This window comes from Dipodomys merriami, unplaced genomic scaffold (assembly GCF_024711535.1).
Source record: "Dipodomys merriami isolate MVZ:Mamm:240054 unplaced genomic scaffold, mDipMer1.0.p SCAF_637, whole genome shotgun sequence".
Taxonomy (NCBI): Eukaryota; Metazoa; Chordata; class Mammalia; order Rodentia; family Heteromyidae; genus Dipodomys; species Dipodomys merriami.
Window position 1 is genome coordinate 377,543 of NW_027206221.1, and position 20,988 is coordinate 398,530.

The following is a 20,988-nucleotide window of genomic DNA, read 5'->3' on the forward strand; positions in this document are numbered from 1 at the left end:
GTTTCATATCTGATATCTATGTAAGCAGACTGGAGTTGAAATCATTTAATCTTTCTGTGGTACCATGTTGAACAAGAAATTATTTTCTCTCTTTTAGGAGCAAAGGGCAAAACAGAAAGGGTCTAAACATTTAGAATCTCTTATATTAGAGTAACTGTTCGTTCCCAGCAAATATTTGCATTGCTAGAGGGATAAAAAGCCAAAAAAAGCTGGGCACCAGCTACATAGGAGGCTGAGATATGAGGAATGTGTTTCAAAGCCAGTGAGGGCAGGAAAGTTTGTGAGATCCTTATCTCCAATTAACCAACAAAGAGCCAGAAGTGGAACTGTGGCTTAGGTGGTAGAGCCCTAGCCTTTGAGCAGAAGGTAAGGTACAGCCCCAAGACAACAATATAAATAAACAAACAAACAAACAAACAAATAAGCAAACCAGCCAAAAAGAAAAATAAATAAATAAATAACAAATAAATATCTTTTGAGACCAATCCAGATATGTGATTAGGACAGATGAAGCCAGATCACTGTAGAACATCTACTATGGTGATAGGAGTCCTTCTCTCAGCTCATTGTTCACCTGTAAAAAACAAAATCCTGTTTTGTTCAAAGGAGAAAATTAGTTGCTCTGGGCTAGAAATAGCTCTGTGGACTAGAAATCATCCACACTCCTGCCCTCTTTGTTAGTTCCTCCAAAGTTGACACATTATAGAAAGCACCCCTTTTATGTGCTCCACCCTGGCTGCTTGGAAATTCCTTGATTGTCTCCCACAACTTGGCTTTGGGGATAAGATCACATCTTAGAGGTCTGGACAGAGGAAACAACTCAGTGAAAAGTTGGCATCTCTTCTTTCCTAAGCCAATTTCTATCTTAGAATGATTAGGATTTTGACCCAAAAAACCCCAACACTTTTGTGTTTGACTGTTGTGAGCCTACTCTACATCTATGAATTGAGGAGAATGGAGCATTTTTACCACAGTTGTGGAGATTTTACTAGTGGAGTTGATCCTGTTGAAGGAGGCTTTAAAGCCATGCTTTCTTCTCTTTTACACCCACAATTCCTCCACCATGTGATTATAATGATACCTCTATGGAAATCCCATGGATTTAAAGAGCGTAGTTTGCTAAACCAGTTCAGAGTGTCAGGACTCACCCAAATACATGTTTCTAGGACTCAGTGACTCTGGTGGAATAGTCGCTTGCTTCTATTGCACCCAGCTTTTGGGGCCAGTGCACTACCACTCATCTCATGAATGTACCCTGTAACCTCCTATATCACTGCATTAGAGATACAGGATGTGGATGTGCCATGCCTAGGTGCTTCTTGGAAGAGCTTCCAGGTCCAGTTAACCTGCCAACAGCTGAGATGAGCCAGTAATCCTATTCTAGCACAGACTTTCATCAATGAAGAAGATTCATGACTTTATCCCGCCTTTTTCCTTCCAAATACCACTCTCACTGTTCTGTCTTAAATATCAAAACCTTATGGTTTGCCGAGTCAGTTCCAAGAAGTCAATCATCAGAAAAACTTCAAAGATAATAGCTCCTATTGATCAAATGTGAAGAACAGCTTTGGAAGTTTGCTCTCCTACAGAGGCTGAGAGTGACAAGGGCCAAAGTTTTCTAAACCATACTAGATTTACTTAAATTGGATAAAACCACATATAAACACTTAAGTTCTAGAGGATTGGTGACCAATTCAGGAAACTCTTGTAAAATGAAAAAATTGGCTTGGATTAGGGAGCATGTGAAATAGTTTTTTGTTTGTTTGTTTGTTTGTTTTAAGAAAGCATAGCAATTGCATTATTTCAAACAGAGACACAGCGCCTAACCAAGTATGTCCATGCAGAGTGTGGCTTCGCTCTGCCTCACTAGGTGGAGGAGGAAACAGACCAGGCATCATACAAGATGCTTTTGTTCAAATGATCACATCAGAATAGTGTTGTAACCTGTCAGGTTGGCCTTTATCACCTCATTTTAGAGATAAAACAACAAAAGTTAAAAGACGTCATCATCACACACTTCATAAATGGCAGAGAGATTGATCACTTAATTTAGCTTTCTATTTCTTTCCACTATATATTCTTTGTTTGAAAACCCAGCTACTACTTGGGAGGCTGAGGTAGGGGAATTGCAATCTGAGATCTGCTGGGCATAAGCATGACACTCTATCTGAAAAGCAAACTAAAAGCAAAATACTGAGATTAAGGCTCAAGGAGTAGAGTGCTTGCCTAATAAGTCATGAGGACCTGAGTTAAACCCCCAGTACCATTAAAAAAAAAAAGAAAGCCAGAGAGAGACACACAGAGAGACATAGTGAGAGAGAGAGATAGTGAGAGAGGGAGAGGGAGAGGGAGGGAGGGAGGAAGGAAGGAAGGAAGGAAGGAAGAAAGAAAGGAAGGAAGGAAGGAAGGATAGTAGGAAGGAAGGGTAAAAGGAAGGAAGCAAGCAAGGGAAAATAACACTTTTCAGAGAGGTTATTATCCATACTTTAAAATATTTTATCTGTATGATCATTTTACCCTAGAGGCTGAACATGTGGTTATCTGAAAGAATGAATATTGAGGCCCAGAACAAAATTCCTCAGAATCAGCACCATCAGTTAATGAGTTTGCATATTGAAATTATCTTTGCCTTTGCCCAAGAACTGAGTGGTAATTAGTGTCCAGGGACACATGGGGAACAATTTCCATGTGAGCAGTGCCAAGATCTAATCATTTGTCATCCATCCCAAATTATATTCAACAATTCAAATTCAGGTTGGGAAAACCACATAACCTATAGCTAACTTTCTCTGAAGTGAATACTGTAAAATGAAACCTGCATTTTTGTGTAGCTATGAGCTGCAGTAAAATGAAGCTATGAAAATACTGAACGAAATGCTGTCAAGGTCTGTCTTAATCCTACTGCTCCCGCTGCCTTCTCCTTCTTACCCAATATATCACCTGTTCTGCTGTGCTTCTGGGTCCCAGCTCCCTCAAGTCTGGGTGGTAGAATGCTGCTGCTTCTTTCTTTCATGTCAGCACCAGGGTTTAAACTCGGGGCTTGGACACTGTTCTTTAGCATTATAAGCTCAAGCTGGATCTCTACTGCTTCAGTCACAGCTCCACGTCTAGTTTTTTGCTGGTTAATCAGAGTAAGAGTCTCATGTATGTTCTAACCCAGACTGACTTTGAACCTCCATCCTGAGATCTTCACCTCCTAGAATTACAGGTGTGAGCTACCACCGCCCAGCTGTGGAGTGCTTCTTACAGTGGGGAGCCATCATAGTCTATGAGCAAGGACTGTCGTGATGGAAGGAGCCAGAGTGGTTGGCAGCAGAAAGGGAGTCAGGCAGAGATGCAGTGGAGTTACATGTGACAAGCCCCACAAGTATAGACCTCAGTCACCAGAGTGAAATACTTGTCTATATGACTGGGGCTTGTTAAAAGCACTGTCTTTTATTGTGGCTTAGGATTAAGTGCTCTTTTATTTGTAGTAAGTATTTTCAGGACCCCCCTACTAACAATCTATGCTGTCTTTGACTCCAGATAAAAGAAGAGTCTGGGACTTCTGGGGATGGAAGAGTGTGTGTCATTTGTCTACTTTCCTTCCCATCTGTTTCTAGAACAGGGAAGCAGATATACCCAGGAGTCAGAAGATTCTAAATAACCCTTTTGTCTCTGCCAAATATGGCAGGTAGACAGACTGGAAGTGGCCCTTACGTTCTCAGTGAGTGAACATATGTTCCTGGCAAAGACAAGGAAATGGGGTGTGTATGGGCATTTGGCGGACAGACGTCATCAGTAAATAAGGACATATAGGAAGTATGCTTATGTTTGTGAAAGGTGATGTCAGAGGTGAGCTGGAAAAGAAATCTAATTTTCCCAGTTTGAATATAAGACAGGATAGCAAGAGCTGCTGCATTGTGTGCTGGTGGCTACGTACATAGACCCAGATGTGAATTCCAAGTTCTTTCCTTACTGAAGTTAAACCTAGATTCCAACTCAGATCCACTTTTAGTGACTTCTAGAAAGCATTGTGTTGAAAAGCCTCGACAGCAGATACCAGGATTTTAATAGGTGGAAAGAGCCATAATAGATGCATGATGCTTTCACTTGATTGAAGGAGTGGAGAAGGGTATCATCTTGTGTGTCACGGAACTGATGACCTGGGTCCTCTCTGATTCACTCTGTCACTAATGTTCTAAAGTTCTATTGTGTGTGTGTGTGTGTGTGTGTGTGTGTGTGTGTGTGTGTGAGAGAGAGAGAGAGAGAGAGAGTGAGTGTGCTTAGTTTAGGGATACCCTAAGAAGGTGATAACTATATTAAAATATATACAATGTCATGGTTTAAATTTTTAAAGACAACAGCAAAAACATCATTTGTATATGACCGTCTATTGAAAACCCTTAAATCTTCATAATGTTTTGTATGTTTTGGATCATTAATTTCTACATTGGCTTAAATTGTGGTGATTTTGAAAATGATCATTTAATTTTAAGGTTAGTTGCCTCAAATGGTTCTCTGTGTTGAAATACTTGGTTTATTTATCTTGACCTGACGTGCCAACATGGAGAAATTAGTTCTTGTCAATTTGCAAACAGGACAGATTTAAAAGCAGCCAAGGAAACTTGGTTCATCTTTTCCATGGGAAGACTACTGGGTATATCAAGAAAAATAAGACCATGTGTTTGCTAATGTGTTATCACTTCTGTTGCTTTGTTTTTGTGTTCAAATATTTGCATTCACTCTTATTATTATCTTTAAACAGTTGCACAAAGGAGTTGTCATTTAACAAAGCAGTTTATGCATACAATGTATCTTGATCAGTGTCTTATTATTTTCAATTTCAACTTTCAAAACTAGAGTTTTCAAGTGAAGGTCTTCTCATCTGGCTTATCATTTGTTCATTTGGAGGGTCTCAAAAGTATAAGCAGCTCTGAGTGGCTACTAGGCCATTCCAGTTTAATTAGTCCTGAATTGGCTGGTCTCTCTCTGAAGGCAGACATTTTGCAAGTCTCCTGTAACAATCCTGTTACTATATTGTATTTAATATCATCCTTGTCTTCCCCCTCCCTTCTTTCTCTTTCCAGAAACAGAGTTTTCAGTCACTGCTGAGTTAGCGCCTACCTCATCATGGAACATTTCAAGTGAGCTGGACAAAGGTACATGACTGCAGGAGTTGGGGGCTGGGTTATATATGCATTCACCGTGGGAGTAAGGAGAGATGTGTCAAGTTCCCATTTTTAATCTTAGCAGTTTCATCTTTGAAATCAACTACATTTCAGGTCACTAGAAGGAGATGGTGGCCAAAATAAATTCCCAGCTTACCCTGTAATCATTTAACATTTAATTACTTGGAATTCTATTATTTCTGGAGAGGATTTTTTTTTGCTTTCCTTTCCCATCTTCCTCTAAAATGTTCCACATGGTGAAAATGATTCAAGATGTGAAATAGGGTTGTTGCTGACCTTCCTGACACTACATCCACTGGATCTTATGTAGAAGATTTGATTCAGCCTGAGCCAGGATTGATCAGAGCTGTTTGTGGGATGACCTTATAAGATGAACATTTGATGTGTTTGCTGGGTTCAGGTTGGAGTATTTGGATATTTAAGATTGCCTGTGCCTGCAGATGGTGGCTTCGTATGTGGAAAACAGGTCCCCGCTATGGAGTTGTTACTTAGCATTAATTAAGCCCTGCCATATGCTAAACTTTGGCTATTCTACAGTGATACTATGGCCTGGACACATTCAAAACCACTGTGGTCTAGCTCAACTTGCCTTTCAAGCCTTATTATTATTATTAGTAGTAGTAGTTTTAGTTTTCTCATGTATATCACTCGCCAAATTTTTATTTCTTATTGTAATGCTATTTTTTTCTGTATGGATTACCCTTTGTTCTTTGCCTATGCCCAGCTTCTTGAATTCTATATTGTCCACAGGCTCCTCTCTCTTTCTCTGCAGGAAGTGGTCTTTATCTCTTGGGAGCTTCTAGAGTTCTTTTATATGCCTTTTCTTGATATTTTTTATGTTATAACATGGGAAGTTCAATACCTATTCATTCTTGTTTCTGCTTTATTTTTCATACAAAGGACGTGCCGTTTAACCAAGCAGTTTAGGAACACAGTGTATCGTGATCAGTGTCCCCCTTTTCACCATTCTCGCCGTGTCCATGCTTAAGCTTCAAAGTTCCTTGAAGGTAAAACTTTGTAGGTCTTGACTCCCTTTTTCTCCATTGCCATCACACAATCTAACACAGACCCTGGTTCATAAAGATAACCCTCAGTTAGGACATGTGGGATAATGAGCCACACCTTACCTAGTAAGAGATCTACTCCTCATATTTAAACACATAAGCATGGAGGCATCATTTCTAATCTGGACAAACTTACTGAGTTTCTACTTCAGTTCAAGCATGACTTTGAGTTCTGGCATTCAATGATTTAAAATAGAAGTTTTAAAGTCCTTTTAATTGCTAACAGATCCACTTGCAGTTGTATTTGTGTCTGAGGAAAGAATATTTTATAAAATAATACTAGATGCAGTTTATTTTGCTGGCTATCCTTTCATTTGGGCATTTTAAGGTGAGGAGAGTATCTTTCATCTTAAATCATAGGACATTTATTGTCATTTTTGCCACTGTTGAATTTAATCTGGATACACTGTTGCTAATAAAGGATTAAAACAAGGGATTGCACAGTAGTCTTTTCTATCCCAGGTGTCAAGCACAATTCCTAGAAAGCAGTAGCTCTCCAGTAACATTTTATGGAATTTTTCCTACATGGTAAGAAGGAAATGAAGTGCAATAAATGTTAGTGTCTGCTTTGTGCCAGGCACCGTGCTGGGTGCTTTCAGTATGTACAGTTATTGTGCAAACACTTTTGTTACCAACAAAATAATATCACTATAAACTGCCTATCAGTGATCAGCCTCTAGTGATTGGTACAGAAGAGCATTGATTATGTGTTTAGAAAGGTGACAAAGCTACTGGTCGGACCTGAGTCTGCTGGATTTGGAATTTCTACCAGTGCTGTACTTAGCAGCATTCACCCTTAAGAAGGAAGTGATGTCAGTAATAGTGAGCTTGCTGGCCAGAGGGCAGGATAGCGCCATGCTCCTTTGTTTGGTTAGCATTCCACAGAGTGTGGTGGCTTCTCAGTGATTATTAACATCATCTTTTTATACATGATAATTGGATTGTGATCTCTAATTCCCATTTCAAATCACAGAGTAAGCCATCTAATTCATTCATTTATTGATCCAATTCTTACTGATTCTTATCCTGGCCTAGATACTGTGAAGAGCTAGAATCTATAAGATTTGTTAGGAAAGAGTTCCTCTCCTTCCTGAACTCAGAACTTGATTGAAAACACAAACATCTAAATGAATATCAAAGCCTTCTGATCTCTTGAAATGATGAGCTCTCAGGGGACATTTTCTCTAATTGCAGGGAGATGCTAATTTTTAGAGTTAAACTCTGAGAACCTGACAGCCATAAACATAAAACCACTTCATGAAAATGCCTCAAATCCCAGTGCATGAGGGTCTCCCACATTAAAAAAAGGAAAATTCCTACTAATGTTAAGTATGTATGTATATATGTACACATACGTATGTATATACACATATAAGTATACATGCACATATATGTAATGTGTATGTATATATCATATATACATATGCATTCCCACACCTTCATATATGTATGTATACATACATGCATGCAGCATGTGGTGGCATAGAAGTCACCATTAACAGTAGTTAGCTGGCAAAGTACATTGAAGAATCCATATGATAGGAACTAAAGACAGCAGGATAACTTGAGAGAGAAGACAGAGAAATCATAGAGAGAATATGGCATAACATGTCAGAAAAGCAGGCAGAGTTCAAAAGGACTTAGAAATTCTAGAATATAAAAATAGTTAAGAAACATAAAAATCTTTCCAATGAGTTAAACAATCTTGTAGTTATATTAAACCTTGGGATAGTTATGAACCATTTGTTTCAAAACCTACCTCTAGTTTCCTAAATATACCATCTCTTTCCATTGTCTGTACCTTAGTTTGTCCAGTCTCTTCTGGATGGATTATCCCTGGCCCTGTATTTTTTTACTGGTTAATTGGAGATAAGAGTTACTTTTTTTCCCCTTGGGCTGGCTTTGAACATGATCCTTAAGTCATCAGCACCCAACTTACTGTGTTCTGTTTAATATACTTGAGGGATTATTTTAAACAGCTCCTAATTGAGTATGTTAAGACTCAGGCATAAGTCTTGTCTTCAACAGTCTTGTCACTTAATAAGAGAGACAAATATGAGACAATGGCTGGCCCATGAGGTAGAGCAGGATACAGAGTCAAGGACTTGAGTTCAAATTCAACCTCTACTTATTACCTCTTTGGGATTGGGGCAAGTTACTTTTTCTTAAGTCCTCAAAGTGTAAGTGGTGCAGGCCTTTCTGGAAAGGGTGTGTTAAGATTGAAAGAAGCTATGGAAAGAGCCTGGCACAAATTTGGCATTTGATATATGACAATTCTTAACATTTAACTATTACTGGTGCGGTACATCTAAGCCCTGGTGCTGTCCCATGGGGCCAGGAGTGAGGACATGAAGAGTTTCATGGGGACATGTATATGCACTGAGCTTTGGAATATGAATAGTATTTGGCAGTGTGACAAAGGCTAGAAGGGGGAAAAGAACCTGTAGGTTCAATGAATAGCTAAACTATGGAACCAACCCAGATGCCTCTCAGTAGATGAATGGATCAAGAAAATGTGGTATATACACACAACGGAATTCTATGCCTCTATCAGAAAGAATGACATTGCCCCATTCGTAAGGAAATGGAAACTTGGAAAAAAACATGATAAGTGAAGTAAGCCAGACCCAAAGAAACATAGGCTCCGTGGTTTCCCTTATTTGTAATAATTAGTATACATCTAGGGCCAACCTAGCAGAGAATTACAATAGCTCAAATAGCTATGTAGATATGACCATATAAAATGATACTAATCAAAATGAACTCCAAGATATGAGAATGAGGGTTTTTAAATTTTTTAATATATTGTGTGAAGTTATTTCTTTTTTCTTTCATTTTTTGCCCTTTGGTTTATCCCCTGTTGTCATTGTTTTTGATTTTGTACCCTGTGTCTTGTAAATATGTTTATCTGATTTAGAGAAGGGAAGGGGAACAACAAAATGGTGAGACAAAGGGCAAAAGGTGAACCAATGCAACAGCGATACTCCCAAAACACTATGTTGGAGATGAACTTTACAACTTAGTGGGGGAGCAGCTGAGGGGAGAGAAAGTGGGAGTAGAACAAGTTTGACAAGAAGTTTACTCATTGCCTTACTTATGTAACTGTAACTCCTTTGTACAACACCTTTACAATAAAATTTTTAAAAATTTTTAAAAAATCTTTACTCTCACGTCATCTTATAAAATAATTCTCTTCTTTTATAGGTGTGAAAATTAAAGTCTAGAAAAGGACTAAAGATGTAAGGTCACATAATTAGTTTACTCTTTTATAAAGAAGCAATTTCCCTCTCTCAATAGATATTGAAGCCAACTGCATAAACCATTCTATCAGGAACTCTCAAGAAAGGGGTGGGGATATTGTTCAGTTTTCTGTTACTGTGATAAAATACCTAAGATAAGCAATTTAAAAGAAGAATATTTTTATTTTGATAAATAGCTTCACAGTCCAGGGTTAATTGGCTCCATGTGTTGGGGCCTGGGTCAAGGCAGCACATCATGCATAAGAAGCACATGGCAAGGTGAAGAGATTCACCTCATGGTAGCCAGGAAGCAAAGAAGAAGGTAGGCTAAAGTTTCAATAGTTCCTTCTAAGACCTGCCCCCAATAACCTAAATTCCTCCCACTAGGCCCCACCTCTTATAGGTTTTACTGCCTCTGAGACAGACTGTGGCCAAGTCTTTAATGCATAGCCTTTGGAGGACTTGACTATTACTAATAGTGAAGTTTTCTTCCATCTCTAAAATTCCATGACTCAGGAATTTTTAGTGTCTGACATGAATTTAATGGAAACTGACCCATAACATCTTCCTTTTTCCATCATATTATGGAAGAGATATGTTATAAAACTCTTATCAAGAGTATTTCAAGTTACCATTATATTATTTTATATGTTGTTTTCCTGCCAGTATTTATGAAGTTCTTTGGAAGGCACGGCTTTGGAAATATCTAATCCAATAAAAATTGACTTGGTTCTGGACAATAAGGGCTATTTTTCAACCAAAGGATGCTCTTTCCAGGGAAAAGTAGAAAGTATGCAGGAGTTGTCACTTGATTGTGAAAGTCAGATGGATGGAGTACTTAGCCATGCTATCCTGATGACATTCCATGCTGAAGGTGGGTCCCTGCAGACTGAGCCTCTAGTGTCAGCTCCTGGGGCAGGCAGCCAACATTCTGAAACAGCTGCCATTTTTCTTGGGTGATTCATGTGTGAAAGTGTTTCCCGCATAGGAATTAGGGTCATCTTCCCAGAGCCAGACTCTTATCCAACCAGAAGCATGGACTTATTCAAATGGATACCAGTTGGGATGTCTATGAATCTGAAGGATTATTATCTGGTCTACATAAGCCATTTGATTTGTGCATCTCATAGTTGGGTTCATTGCGTGGTGTGCTTAATAGAATTGGGCCTGAGAATTTGAAGATGGTTTACATTTTTGTAGAACTTTTAAATAATCTAAAAAAAATGGCTCTTTATGTCTATCTTCTCAGTTGGAATGGTCTAACTTAGTATTCCTATTTACTTTCGTGAAACTTGAATTTGAAAATCTGTATGTATGTGCGTGCATGTATAACATTCTAGCATGTACAATGAAATTCCTCTCTATTGAATCCTCAATATTGAATCTGAATTCACTGCCAGCAGCATCCAAAGACAGTTAATGTGTTTTCTTTTCTTTTCCTAGGTAAAAATATCATAAGCATCCTCCTCTTCTTCCATTTTCCTTATGTAAAATGTTTTGTTTCTAGATGAGAGTCAGGAGAGGAACTTTGCCATTCTTGGTATCTTACAAGGCAGAACACATTCAACTCAAGTACAAAGTTGGTCAAACTTTGGGATCAGCTATCCCAATCTCCTGTGCCCTTAACAGACATGAAAAGACATTCAGTCTTCAAAATCAAGCAGTGCTTTTGTGGCAGAGGGGAGACCCCTCCCCACTCCATCCAAGGGCCTTGCTGTACAGCCTTAAATCCTTGCAGCCGTTCAGGTGTATAGTTAAACTGTTATCAAGTCTGCATCAGGACTGTGTCTTTACTTCCCAATTACAGTCATGTTGTAAACCTTAAGGATTTTAGAACCATATAATGAAGTCCTTAATTAACTACCATTGCTGCTTGACTCAATTTTAATAGACAGGGATACAGGGATAAAAAGGCTAAAAAATGAGGAAGGGATTCATTTTAAAAGCAATAGCTTTGGTGATTCCACTTAAATGAAGTACCTAGAATAGTCAAATTCCTAGACAGAAAGCAGAATGGGGTTGCTGGGGATTGGTAGAAGGAGGAAAGGGTATTGTTGTTGAGCAGATATAGAGTTCTAGATTGAGGTTATGAAAACTTGGTTCCCCAACAATGTAAATGCACTTAATGTCTCAAAATCATATACTTTAAATGGTTAAAATGGTACAGATCACTATGAATATCTTACCATAATAAGAAAAAAAATCACACTATTCTCCATGTGACTTGGAATCTCCACACCTGGAAAACTGCCTCTGATCAGACCAAAGAACAATAATAATGAGTTTATTCAAATTTTTATTTGCCTTCTATTTTATTGCATTCAAAATTGCCTCAAATGCATGATTGACAAACTGGGAGAAAGAAGATGCCAGGTCTCCTTTTCCCTCATGTATAGCTGGCTAGCCCAAAGTTTCCCAGCTGATAATTAAAACTTGGAGCTTCTGGCTTGCATTCTTGGAACCTCGTAGGCAGGATCTCGTATAAATTTAGTGTGTGCATGTGCCAGAACTGGGGCTTGAACTCCAGGCCTGCTCTAGCTTGATATTTTCATACAAGGCTGGTGCTCTACCACTTGAACCATACCTCCACTCTTTACTTTTTTCTGAATAATTAGAGAGAAGAGTCTCTCAGACTTTTCAATCTTGACAGGCTTTGAATTGTGCTCCTATGACCTCAGCCTCCTGAGTAGCTAGGATTATAGGCATGAGCCATCAGCATTTGGCTTGAGTGTAAAACTTTTAAATTGATGTTTAACATTTTATACTTACTGACCCTGGAATAGGTGTTTGAAGGGTTTTCAAGAACTTTGGACACTGATGTAGTTTGGAGATTTTGAACACAAAAATGAGCTGATGTTGTAACTTCATTGTACAAACATTTTGATTAACTGGAGCTCTATTATATAGCAATGATTATGACAATTTACTATCTGCCAGATACTGTTCTAGGAGCCTTTATTATACTAATTCATTTATCAAAATACATTATTTCTTATGTAAAATTTATAATTCAATTTATTGAGACTAGTATGTGTTAAACATCTTCCTAGGTGTCCTGTCTATTTTAGCTTATTTAATCTACATGATTATTGTGATCAAAGTAACAAGTATTACTAGAGTACAGAGGTCTCAGAAGATACATCTGTGGACAGTTGAGAGGTAATGACCTATCCTAAGTCAGGATTTAAACTTAGATCTGCCTACCTCTTTACTACTACTCATAGCATAGTGTACATCTTTCAAATTGCTGTCATCTCTCAATATTAATGATATCATCTCAGGGCTGGGGCAGCATGCAAGCCAAGATGGTAGTTGACTCAGGATTTGCTTCTTGAGGGACTTCTAAGTTTCACTCTGAAATTCTGGCTGGAAATATGATTCAGTTGCTGAAAGCGAAAGAAATACAGCTTTCACGTTCATGCGCAATTTGCTTTTTCATTTTCTTTTATTATCCGGAGACTTACTGTAAATCACCCTCTCCCATCAGTCCTGGGAGTTCTGATTATGTTCATGGGGTCCAGCTAAGAGCCAGGGCAGTAAATTATTGCCAGTTTGTTTGAAAATTTTTTTAGCCACAGTACATTAGCTGCTTTTGTTTGTTTTTCCACTGGTGGTGTGCACGTTTTTATTTCTGAATTTGTGTTTCTTGAATGTCTCGTTTGTGAATAATGTAGCTTGCAAGATGAAATGATTAGAGAAAAGAAACTAGGAAAGAGGGTGTCCCGTTTGGTGTCTGTAGAGTTTTAAGGCATTTGTTGTGAAAATGAATTGTGGAGTACCTCTCTCTCTCTCTTTCTCTCTCTTTCACATATACATATACACATTCTCTGTATTCTTCTGTTTTCTTCCATTATTTTTACTTAGCAGCTCCCAAAAATTAATTGTTAAAGAATGAGTATAGTGACTAATATCAAACAGCTATCAGAAGACACCTTCTTCTGGACTTCTCTTAGTATTTTTGAGATTGTTAGAGCAAAGGGTCAAGGGTTATGTGTTTTATTACAAAGTTCTGATCCAAATTTCTGAGTATTTTTAGTATTAGTAAATAAGCTCCTTAAGATGCAAAGATGGGTCTAATAAGAATCCAACCCTAAAATGTTTGTCAAAATGTCGGAAAAAAATAACAACCAGTAAATCAATGGCATTGATCTTGAGGTGCCAACCTTTCCAAAGAATTTCCCTAATAGTTTGACCGGCTTCTCCTGTGGACCATCCACAGAGTGACTTCCAAAGTGACACCTGAAGCTTCTGTGACCTTGGAGTTCAGAGGAGACATCTGTTTACATCTTTTGATTAAGTAGGGAGAAAGAAGGTGCTGACACACACTAATACCCCCCCAGCCTGAAAACAGAGCAGCCAGTCTCTTCATGCTGCACATCTCGGTGCTCACAAGTCCACCCTGCAGGGTCAGCACCTTCTCCTAAAGAAATGGGGGCCTTGGCAGTCCCCCACTCATGAGTGTGAAACTTAACTGAAATGTGCCAGAATTTGCTAAAATGGCTTTGAAACTTAATCAGTCCCTATGACAAGGAAGTAGAGTTTTCATCTTTCTTAATAATCCGTATATTAAAAGCATTAGGGCATTTTGTTGGATTTTGTATTAACTATCTTTCAGTGGTCTCCTCCTGTTGTCTGATCATTGCTCCTACAACCTAGCATAATGAGCTTTTAGCAGCTATATTTGAATTAAGTAACCCTGCCCCTGTGGCAGAGTTGATTGGACTAAGTAGTGGTATGGCATTGGTCCTCAGAGACAGCCCCTTAAAGTTTATGAGTTGCTTGTAGGTTGCTTGTAGATCAACCTGGAACTATGAGATGGTCATTTACTGTCCACTCAGAGAACTAAGAAAGCTTGTTTGCAAAGACTTATTTAAGAGGATTCATAGAATCAGAGGCAGGAGGTGGAGGAAATTCCTGACCGATGCCTCAGCACCTTTTTGGTTGTTTGTTCCTGTTTCTAATTGAAGCCTAGCCAGATTGATTCCTTGCCAGGGTTCTATAAGAAACTTTATTGATCTTATCTTAAATTCTCTACCCACTTCAGTTGCCCCCCTTGAACAGCTTTGACTTAGTTCCTCTTACATGAAATCAAAGACACATAACAGAGACAATGGATGCTCATACATGTATACCCTAGAAAACTCGAGTTTATTTTTTCAGATAGAGGACTCATGGTTTTGGCCCAGCCAGCCTCAAACCAATATCTTCTTATGTCCTCCTCTCTTATTGCTAGGATTACAGACTTGTACCACCATGCCCAGCCCTAAAGCATTATTGTTTCTTATTTTATTATAGGTGCGGGTACTGGGGCTTGAACTCAGAGCCTGGTTTGCTGTCCCTTAGCTTTTTTACTCAACACTGGTGCTCTACCAGTTGAGCCACACCTCCATACTCAGCTTAGGTTTGCTAGCTACTTAAAGATACCTCATGGGTTTTTTGTTTTTGTTTTGTTTGCCCAAGCTGGCTTTGAGCTATAATCCTTAGATCTCAGCCTTCTGAGTTGGTAGGATTACAGGAAAGCCAGCAGCTCCCAGCGATAGTATTATTTTTAATAATGAAAATGTAAGAGAGAATTGAATATTCTGCTAATAAGGAAATGATTTCATTGTGATCCTTGATAGAAATTTGCCTCCGAAATCTGTCTTCTTTCCTTAGATTTCTAAGGGTGTACTTACCTGAGACACAAAATTAAGACCCCAGTCACGACCTCTCCATTCTATCTTTGACTTCCTGGGAGGGTCAGCTTTAATTTCTGAAGCCAAACTCTGTGCATGCCGTGTGTAAAAGCTGTGTGTCAGTGGCCAGAGTTTCCTGCTCACTGCTCCTGGTCTTTCCTCAGTCTCTGCCCAGCCTGTCTGTCATGTCTTTTTGTCTGCTTCTCCTTTATCCAGAACCTTCACCCAAACAAGCAGAGATCATTTATCCTCTGTTTCTCTCACAATTCTACAAACACTGACATGTCTTATTCCACAGAGTGTTCTCTTCTCTTCCACCTCCCATAATCAGAGCAAGCTGGAAAGGGAGTAGAGGGAGGACCTGGGAACTTCCATCTTTGCTATAATCTAACAGTGTAAAGTTAACAAAATAGGACTATGATGAAAAGACATATTATGACTAACTTCTCAGTGTGACTGGACGAGCTGTGTCTTCGTTGTCATGGTGACATCTATTGAACACATATTTCAAGGTTAACTGCCCTGCATTGGCAGGAAGTCCTATAGGCAATCAAAAATGTCAGTAATGTCTCCCCACAGAGAAACACAGCAAAGTGGGGATGCTTTGGGAAGGGCTTGTGAAACAATCGAGAATTACACATGAGACACATCCGAGGGTGGCCATGACTGGCATCTGGCTTGTCTGCCTTGCTTTCCCAAGTACCTGAGCAGCTCCTGCCTCTGCCACCACCTCCTCAGCCTTGCTCTCCCTGCCTCCCCAAAGGCCTCCCACAGGCCCGCCCTGCTTCTGACTGCTGGGCATGCTTACCACTCCTGGGCAGAGAATGGCCTCTTGTCTCTTTTGTTTGTTCTGGTTATTTTTGTTCTGCATATTTTCATAGGTTTATTTGTCATAAGTACTTTGCAAGGTCCAGGAAAGGTGGGACAGATACCCCTCACTGAGGGGTATGTCTGAGCATTCCAGTAGAGGACAGGAAGCCTGGAGTTTCTCCACTCAGCTCAGGTCTTTCCCTTCTCTGCCTGATGAAAGGCAGAGAACTACCTGGTCCCTGTGCCACCGCCACCCAGGGACCCAACTGCCTATATTTCATCTTCCCCTCCCTCTCTCCTAACTCCTTCAGCATTTAACATCTTATCACATACTTGGCTGTTTCTCTCACCCTAACTGTACTTTCCTCTTGGATCCCTGGAGTAGCTATTCCTCCCTTCATGAGCTGAAGCTTTCCCGAAGGATGCAACCCACATTAGAAAAGCAGACAACCCCTGTCCCCGCCACCCCCAACACACATACAAAAGTACTTGTTTCCAAGTATGGTGGGCTCTTTTGAAAATCATTTTGACTAGCGAGGCACCAGTGCTTCACACCTGTGAACCTAGATACTCAGAAGACTGAGATCTGAGGATCATGGTTCAAAGCTAGCCTGGCCATAAAATTTTCTGTGAGACTCTTATCTTCAGTTAACCACTCAAAAATGGTAGTGGAGCTGTGGCTCAAAGTGGTAGAGTGCTAGTCTTGAGCAAAACAGCAGGACAGAGCCCTACAATCGACAAAAATATCTTTCTGACACCCCCTGGAATAGAAAATGAATCAAGACCCTTTGTGGAAGCTTTCTTTCTTTCTTTTGCTTTGCTTTCTTGCCTTTCCTTTCTTCCTTCCTTCCTTCCTTTTCTTGCTTTCTTGCTTCCTAGTTTTTAGTACCAGTTTTTGAACCCAGGGCCTCATGCTTGCGAAGCTTATTTGCTCAGCTGGCACTCTACCATTTGAGCAATGACTCTAGCCTGGCTTTTTGCTGGCTATTTTGGAGATGGAATCTCAAGGAGTTTTTTGATAAGCTAACTTCAAATTTTAATACTCTAGATCTCAGCCTCCTGGGTAACTAGAATTACAGGTATGATCCCCTAGCACCCAACTTCCATGAATAGTTCTTTATCCCTGAACATACTTACATTACACTTTATCAGGATGATCTCTTTACCTGCCTGACTCTAACAAGGATATGATTTTTGAGTACAGGCACTTGACTTTGTGAGCTCATCAATTTGTGGAACATTTTACAGATCTGTCCTTAGCAATCCTGGAGCTCTGATGATAAATAAGGCCTAGAAGGACACCCCTCCCACAAAGTTCACAATCTTCTGTGTTGAGGTGATTTTGGCTTCTTGCTGCTAAGAAATTACTACTGTCTTCTATGTCTTTTTTTACCTCCATATTTTTCATTGCTCTTCTGGTTATTTTGCAAAAGGAGTAGAGCAGCTAAGCTCAAGTTATTGAATATGTTTCAAAATTTGAGAGCAAAGCCACCTCAATTGTGAGAGAGGCCATTCAGGTGATGGCCATTTAACTAATGGCCTACTATGCTAATAAGAGACCTGAGAAGTGGCCACGTCAGCAGAATCTTTTAAATTTTGAAATACAAATCTTCCCGAGTGAATGAAGAAGCAGGGAGGGGAGAATGGTTTGTGTGTTATTTCATGGTCCCAGAAGTTTATGTTCTGTGAAAACCTGAGACTGGAATGGCAGCCTCAATGGAATCACGTTGGAATGTTAACTGACACAAAAGGATCAGGTGCTGTCCAGTCAAGATGGGAGTGCAGAGGACCAAAGATGCTCTCTCCAACAAGAATTCATGGGGCAGAAAGCCACCCAGGCTCTACTTGGAGCTATCAAATGCTGGAGAATTGACTGCCTTAGAGTCAGTCCAAGGTAGTGAAACTACTCATTGGCTTTGTCTTTGAAGGTCCTGGATGTGGCTCAGGGCTCCAAGGAAGGCACAAGTGCACATGGGATATTTTGCAGGACGATATAAAAGCAGCCTCCATAGAGAGGAGGTGGCACCACCCCAATGTTCAGCTATCTCCTGTGCAAGGTATTGAGGTCTCAGAGATGACTTATGATGTGTTCTGTTTGTATTGGCTCAGAGCCAAAACCAGAAATGTACTCCAGGCTTGTCTTTCCAGATACTATCTCCAGTCATTTAGAAGTTCATTACACAGACCCACTCATCCTGTCCTGCTCTCGTTAAGGTCTGTCAGCAATTTTCAAAGGTTTATAACTCAACCATTCAGGAGAAGTATACAGCTTTCAGATGGCAGGAGTCAGAATTTTGCTTTTTTGTTGCTTTTAAGTTAGGGCCTTACTAAGTTATAGTGAAGTAAAATAATGGATGGTAGATTTGCTATTATTATTTGGTTTGGTTTTGCATGATTGGAAAAGTTGCAAGTCATTTGGCAGGGTCGGGGGGTGTAAATGTACTCTATACTTGGAGAATTTTAGGCAGGCCGATGGATTTACTTACTGTCCTCCTATTCAGCTAAAGGATGTGGTGTTGTTTGGTGTGTGTGTGTGTGTGTGTGTGTGTGTGTGTGTGTGTGTGTGTGTGTGTGTGTGTGTGTGTGTGTGTGTGTGTGTGTGTGTGTGTGTGTGTGTGTGTGTGTTACTGTTTTAAATTGTTAGGATGGGTCAAGTTGCAAAGGTCAAGAACAAGATTGCAAATATTTCTCCAAGACTCAGGAACCAAGTCTTAAGCCAGAAACATTGCACCCAAAATTTCAGTTGGAGTTTGATTATATATCAAAATGAAGATATTTTCCTGGTGCTTAAGTATGTTTCTGCTTATAACTTTTAAATATTCTCATTATTTTTCGATTGAAATGAAGTGTGCACACATAATAAGTATAACTATGTAATGGATAACCCCTGTCATTTAGTTGACAGTTAAATGACATTTAGAGGTCAAATGAATTGGATACTTACAAAAGTATACTGTATTCAGCTGTTCAGGTCGCTGTAGCAAGATTTCATAGTTTGGATAGCTTACAAACAACAAAATTGTGTGTGTGTGTGTGTGTGTGTGTGTGTGTGTGTGTGTGTGTGTGTGTGTGTGTGTGTGTGTGTGTGTGTGTGTCCCACTACTAGGTCTTGAAATCATAGCCTTGTACTCTCCTTTAGCTTCTTTCCTCAAGACTGACACTCTACCACTTGAGTCTCACCGCTATTTCCAGCTTTCTCTGGCTAATTGTAGATAAGAGCCTCACAGATTTATCTGCCCATGATTCTCAGATCTCAGCCTTCTGAGCAGCTAGGATTACAGGCAGGAGCCACCAACACCTGGCTTAAACAACAGAAATCTATTTCTTACAACTCTAGAGGGCAGAGGCCAGGATCAGAGTGACAACACCATTGGGGTCTAGTGAGGACCCTCTTCCAGACAACTAATCCCTTATATTGTCCTCACATGGTAGGAGAGGCAAAGGAGCTTTATCTGCTTTATAAGGACACTAATCACGTTAATGAAGGCTCTACTACTGTCACATTGGAGGGTACAATTTCAACATATGAATTTGGGGACCACAGACATTCAGTCCATGACATCCACAAAAACTTATAGCTAGAAAAAATGGCTTGAATTATCTAGGTAGTGGCCCATGATTCTATATTTTTTTTTTGTTTGCTTGTTTTTTGTTGGTTGTGGTGCTTGAACTTGGGGCCTGGGCACTGTCCTTGAACTCTTTTGGTTAAAATTAGTGCTCTACCACTTTGAGTCACAGGACTACTTCTGGTTTTCTGGTGATTAACTCGAGATAAGAGTCTCATGGACTTTCCTACCTGGGCTGACTTCAAACTGCGATTCTCTGATCACAGCCTCCTAAGTAACTAAGATTATAGGCATGAACCACCAGTGTCCAGCCACCCATGATTCTTTGAGATGACTTGTTCCTGGGAGGGAAATCAAGGCTTACGCTAAAGACCATATAGGACCATATGGGGAAGAGGTAAGATCTGGATATATTTAAGTCAATTAACAGTGGAAATGTTCCTTCCAACAGAAAATCATAAAATAAACAGGTTGGGAAGGAACATGTTGGGAGTCTGGGCAAAAGGATGTGTGACAGAAGTGTATTCCAGTCATAGCCATGATGAATCTACCTTTGTTTGCAGAAATCTCTGTAAGCCTTACTATCTTCCTCAAGATGGGGCTAGGAAAACCTCAGAGGATTCTGATGAGGATAGAAGGAAGGAATACATATGAAGTGCCTGACAGAATCAGCACTAAAAGCTTGTTTTTCCCTCCTCCTCCCATGTCTATTATAACTGGAGCACAAAGCAGAGTGCAGAGTACAGCCATTCTTAGTCTGCATAGATCTTAACTTCTTATTAGGAAAAAAGCAGTTTCTCTGAGCTTTTAAGCATCCATTTACATACAATTGGCCTGCTTATAAAAAAAATAACCTATTCATTAAAACATGCCTCTAGGTAGCAAAGTTTTCTTAAACTCTTTTGAGCTGTTCTGTGTACTTATTGGACTTCCTAAAGAGAGACCCATAAAAGCTGCTGTCTTTCCCCATTAGTCCAGATTTATAGGAGTTTTGGTCTTAGTGTACATTTGCAGAACCCTTTCTAATGTGTGGGTGTTCCCTCCCCCAAATAAAGCTATATCTCTGGCCATTTGTCACACCAGTCTGCAGTCATCACAGAAGTCCATTGTCACAGTTGGTCCATGGTTGTCACACGAAGATCCTCAGCCCAAACTCAGCTCAATGCATTAGTACTTATGTCCCCAAGAAAATGTGAATGGTAGACCAGGATCCATCCTGACCTTACTTTTAACTATCATATTCCCTAATCAACAGCAGCTGTGCTCAGCCAGGAAATAGGTCTCTTCACTGTAGCATCTCTGAACCTAACTGAAGATGTTTGGATACTGGATAGTCCAGACAAAGTCCCAGTTGGAGAGATGGTCTTATTCATTATTGATCTTGTGACTTCGGGTAACTGAAGTCCCCAGCATTGCTTTCTTCTTGTGAATCCTTCTGAGAATTGTTGAAGAATAAATTAATT

The 20,988-nt window shown here is 39.7% G+C and overlaps 1 protein-coding gene across 1 annotated transcript in view; it reads left to right on the forward strand.

The window, feature by feature from the left end:
* The first annotated feature begins 2,549 nt into the window (after positions 1–2,549).
* Positions 2,550–20,988, forward strand: part of LOC138815312 (inactive tyrosine-protein kinase transmembrane receptor ROR1-like) — a 153,046-nt gene continuing 134,607 nt past the window's right edge. Inside the window, exons 1-2 of the mRNA XM_070004652.1 lie at positions 2,550–2,649; positions 5,070–5,141. Coding sequence (XP_069860753.1) covers positions 2,550–2,649; positions 5,070–5,141 — 172 coding nt within the window. The remainder of the gene's footprint in view (positions 2,650–5,069; positions 5,142–20,988) is intronic.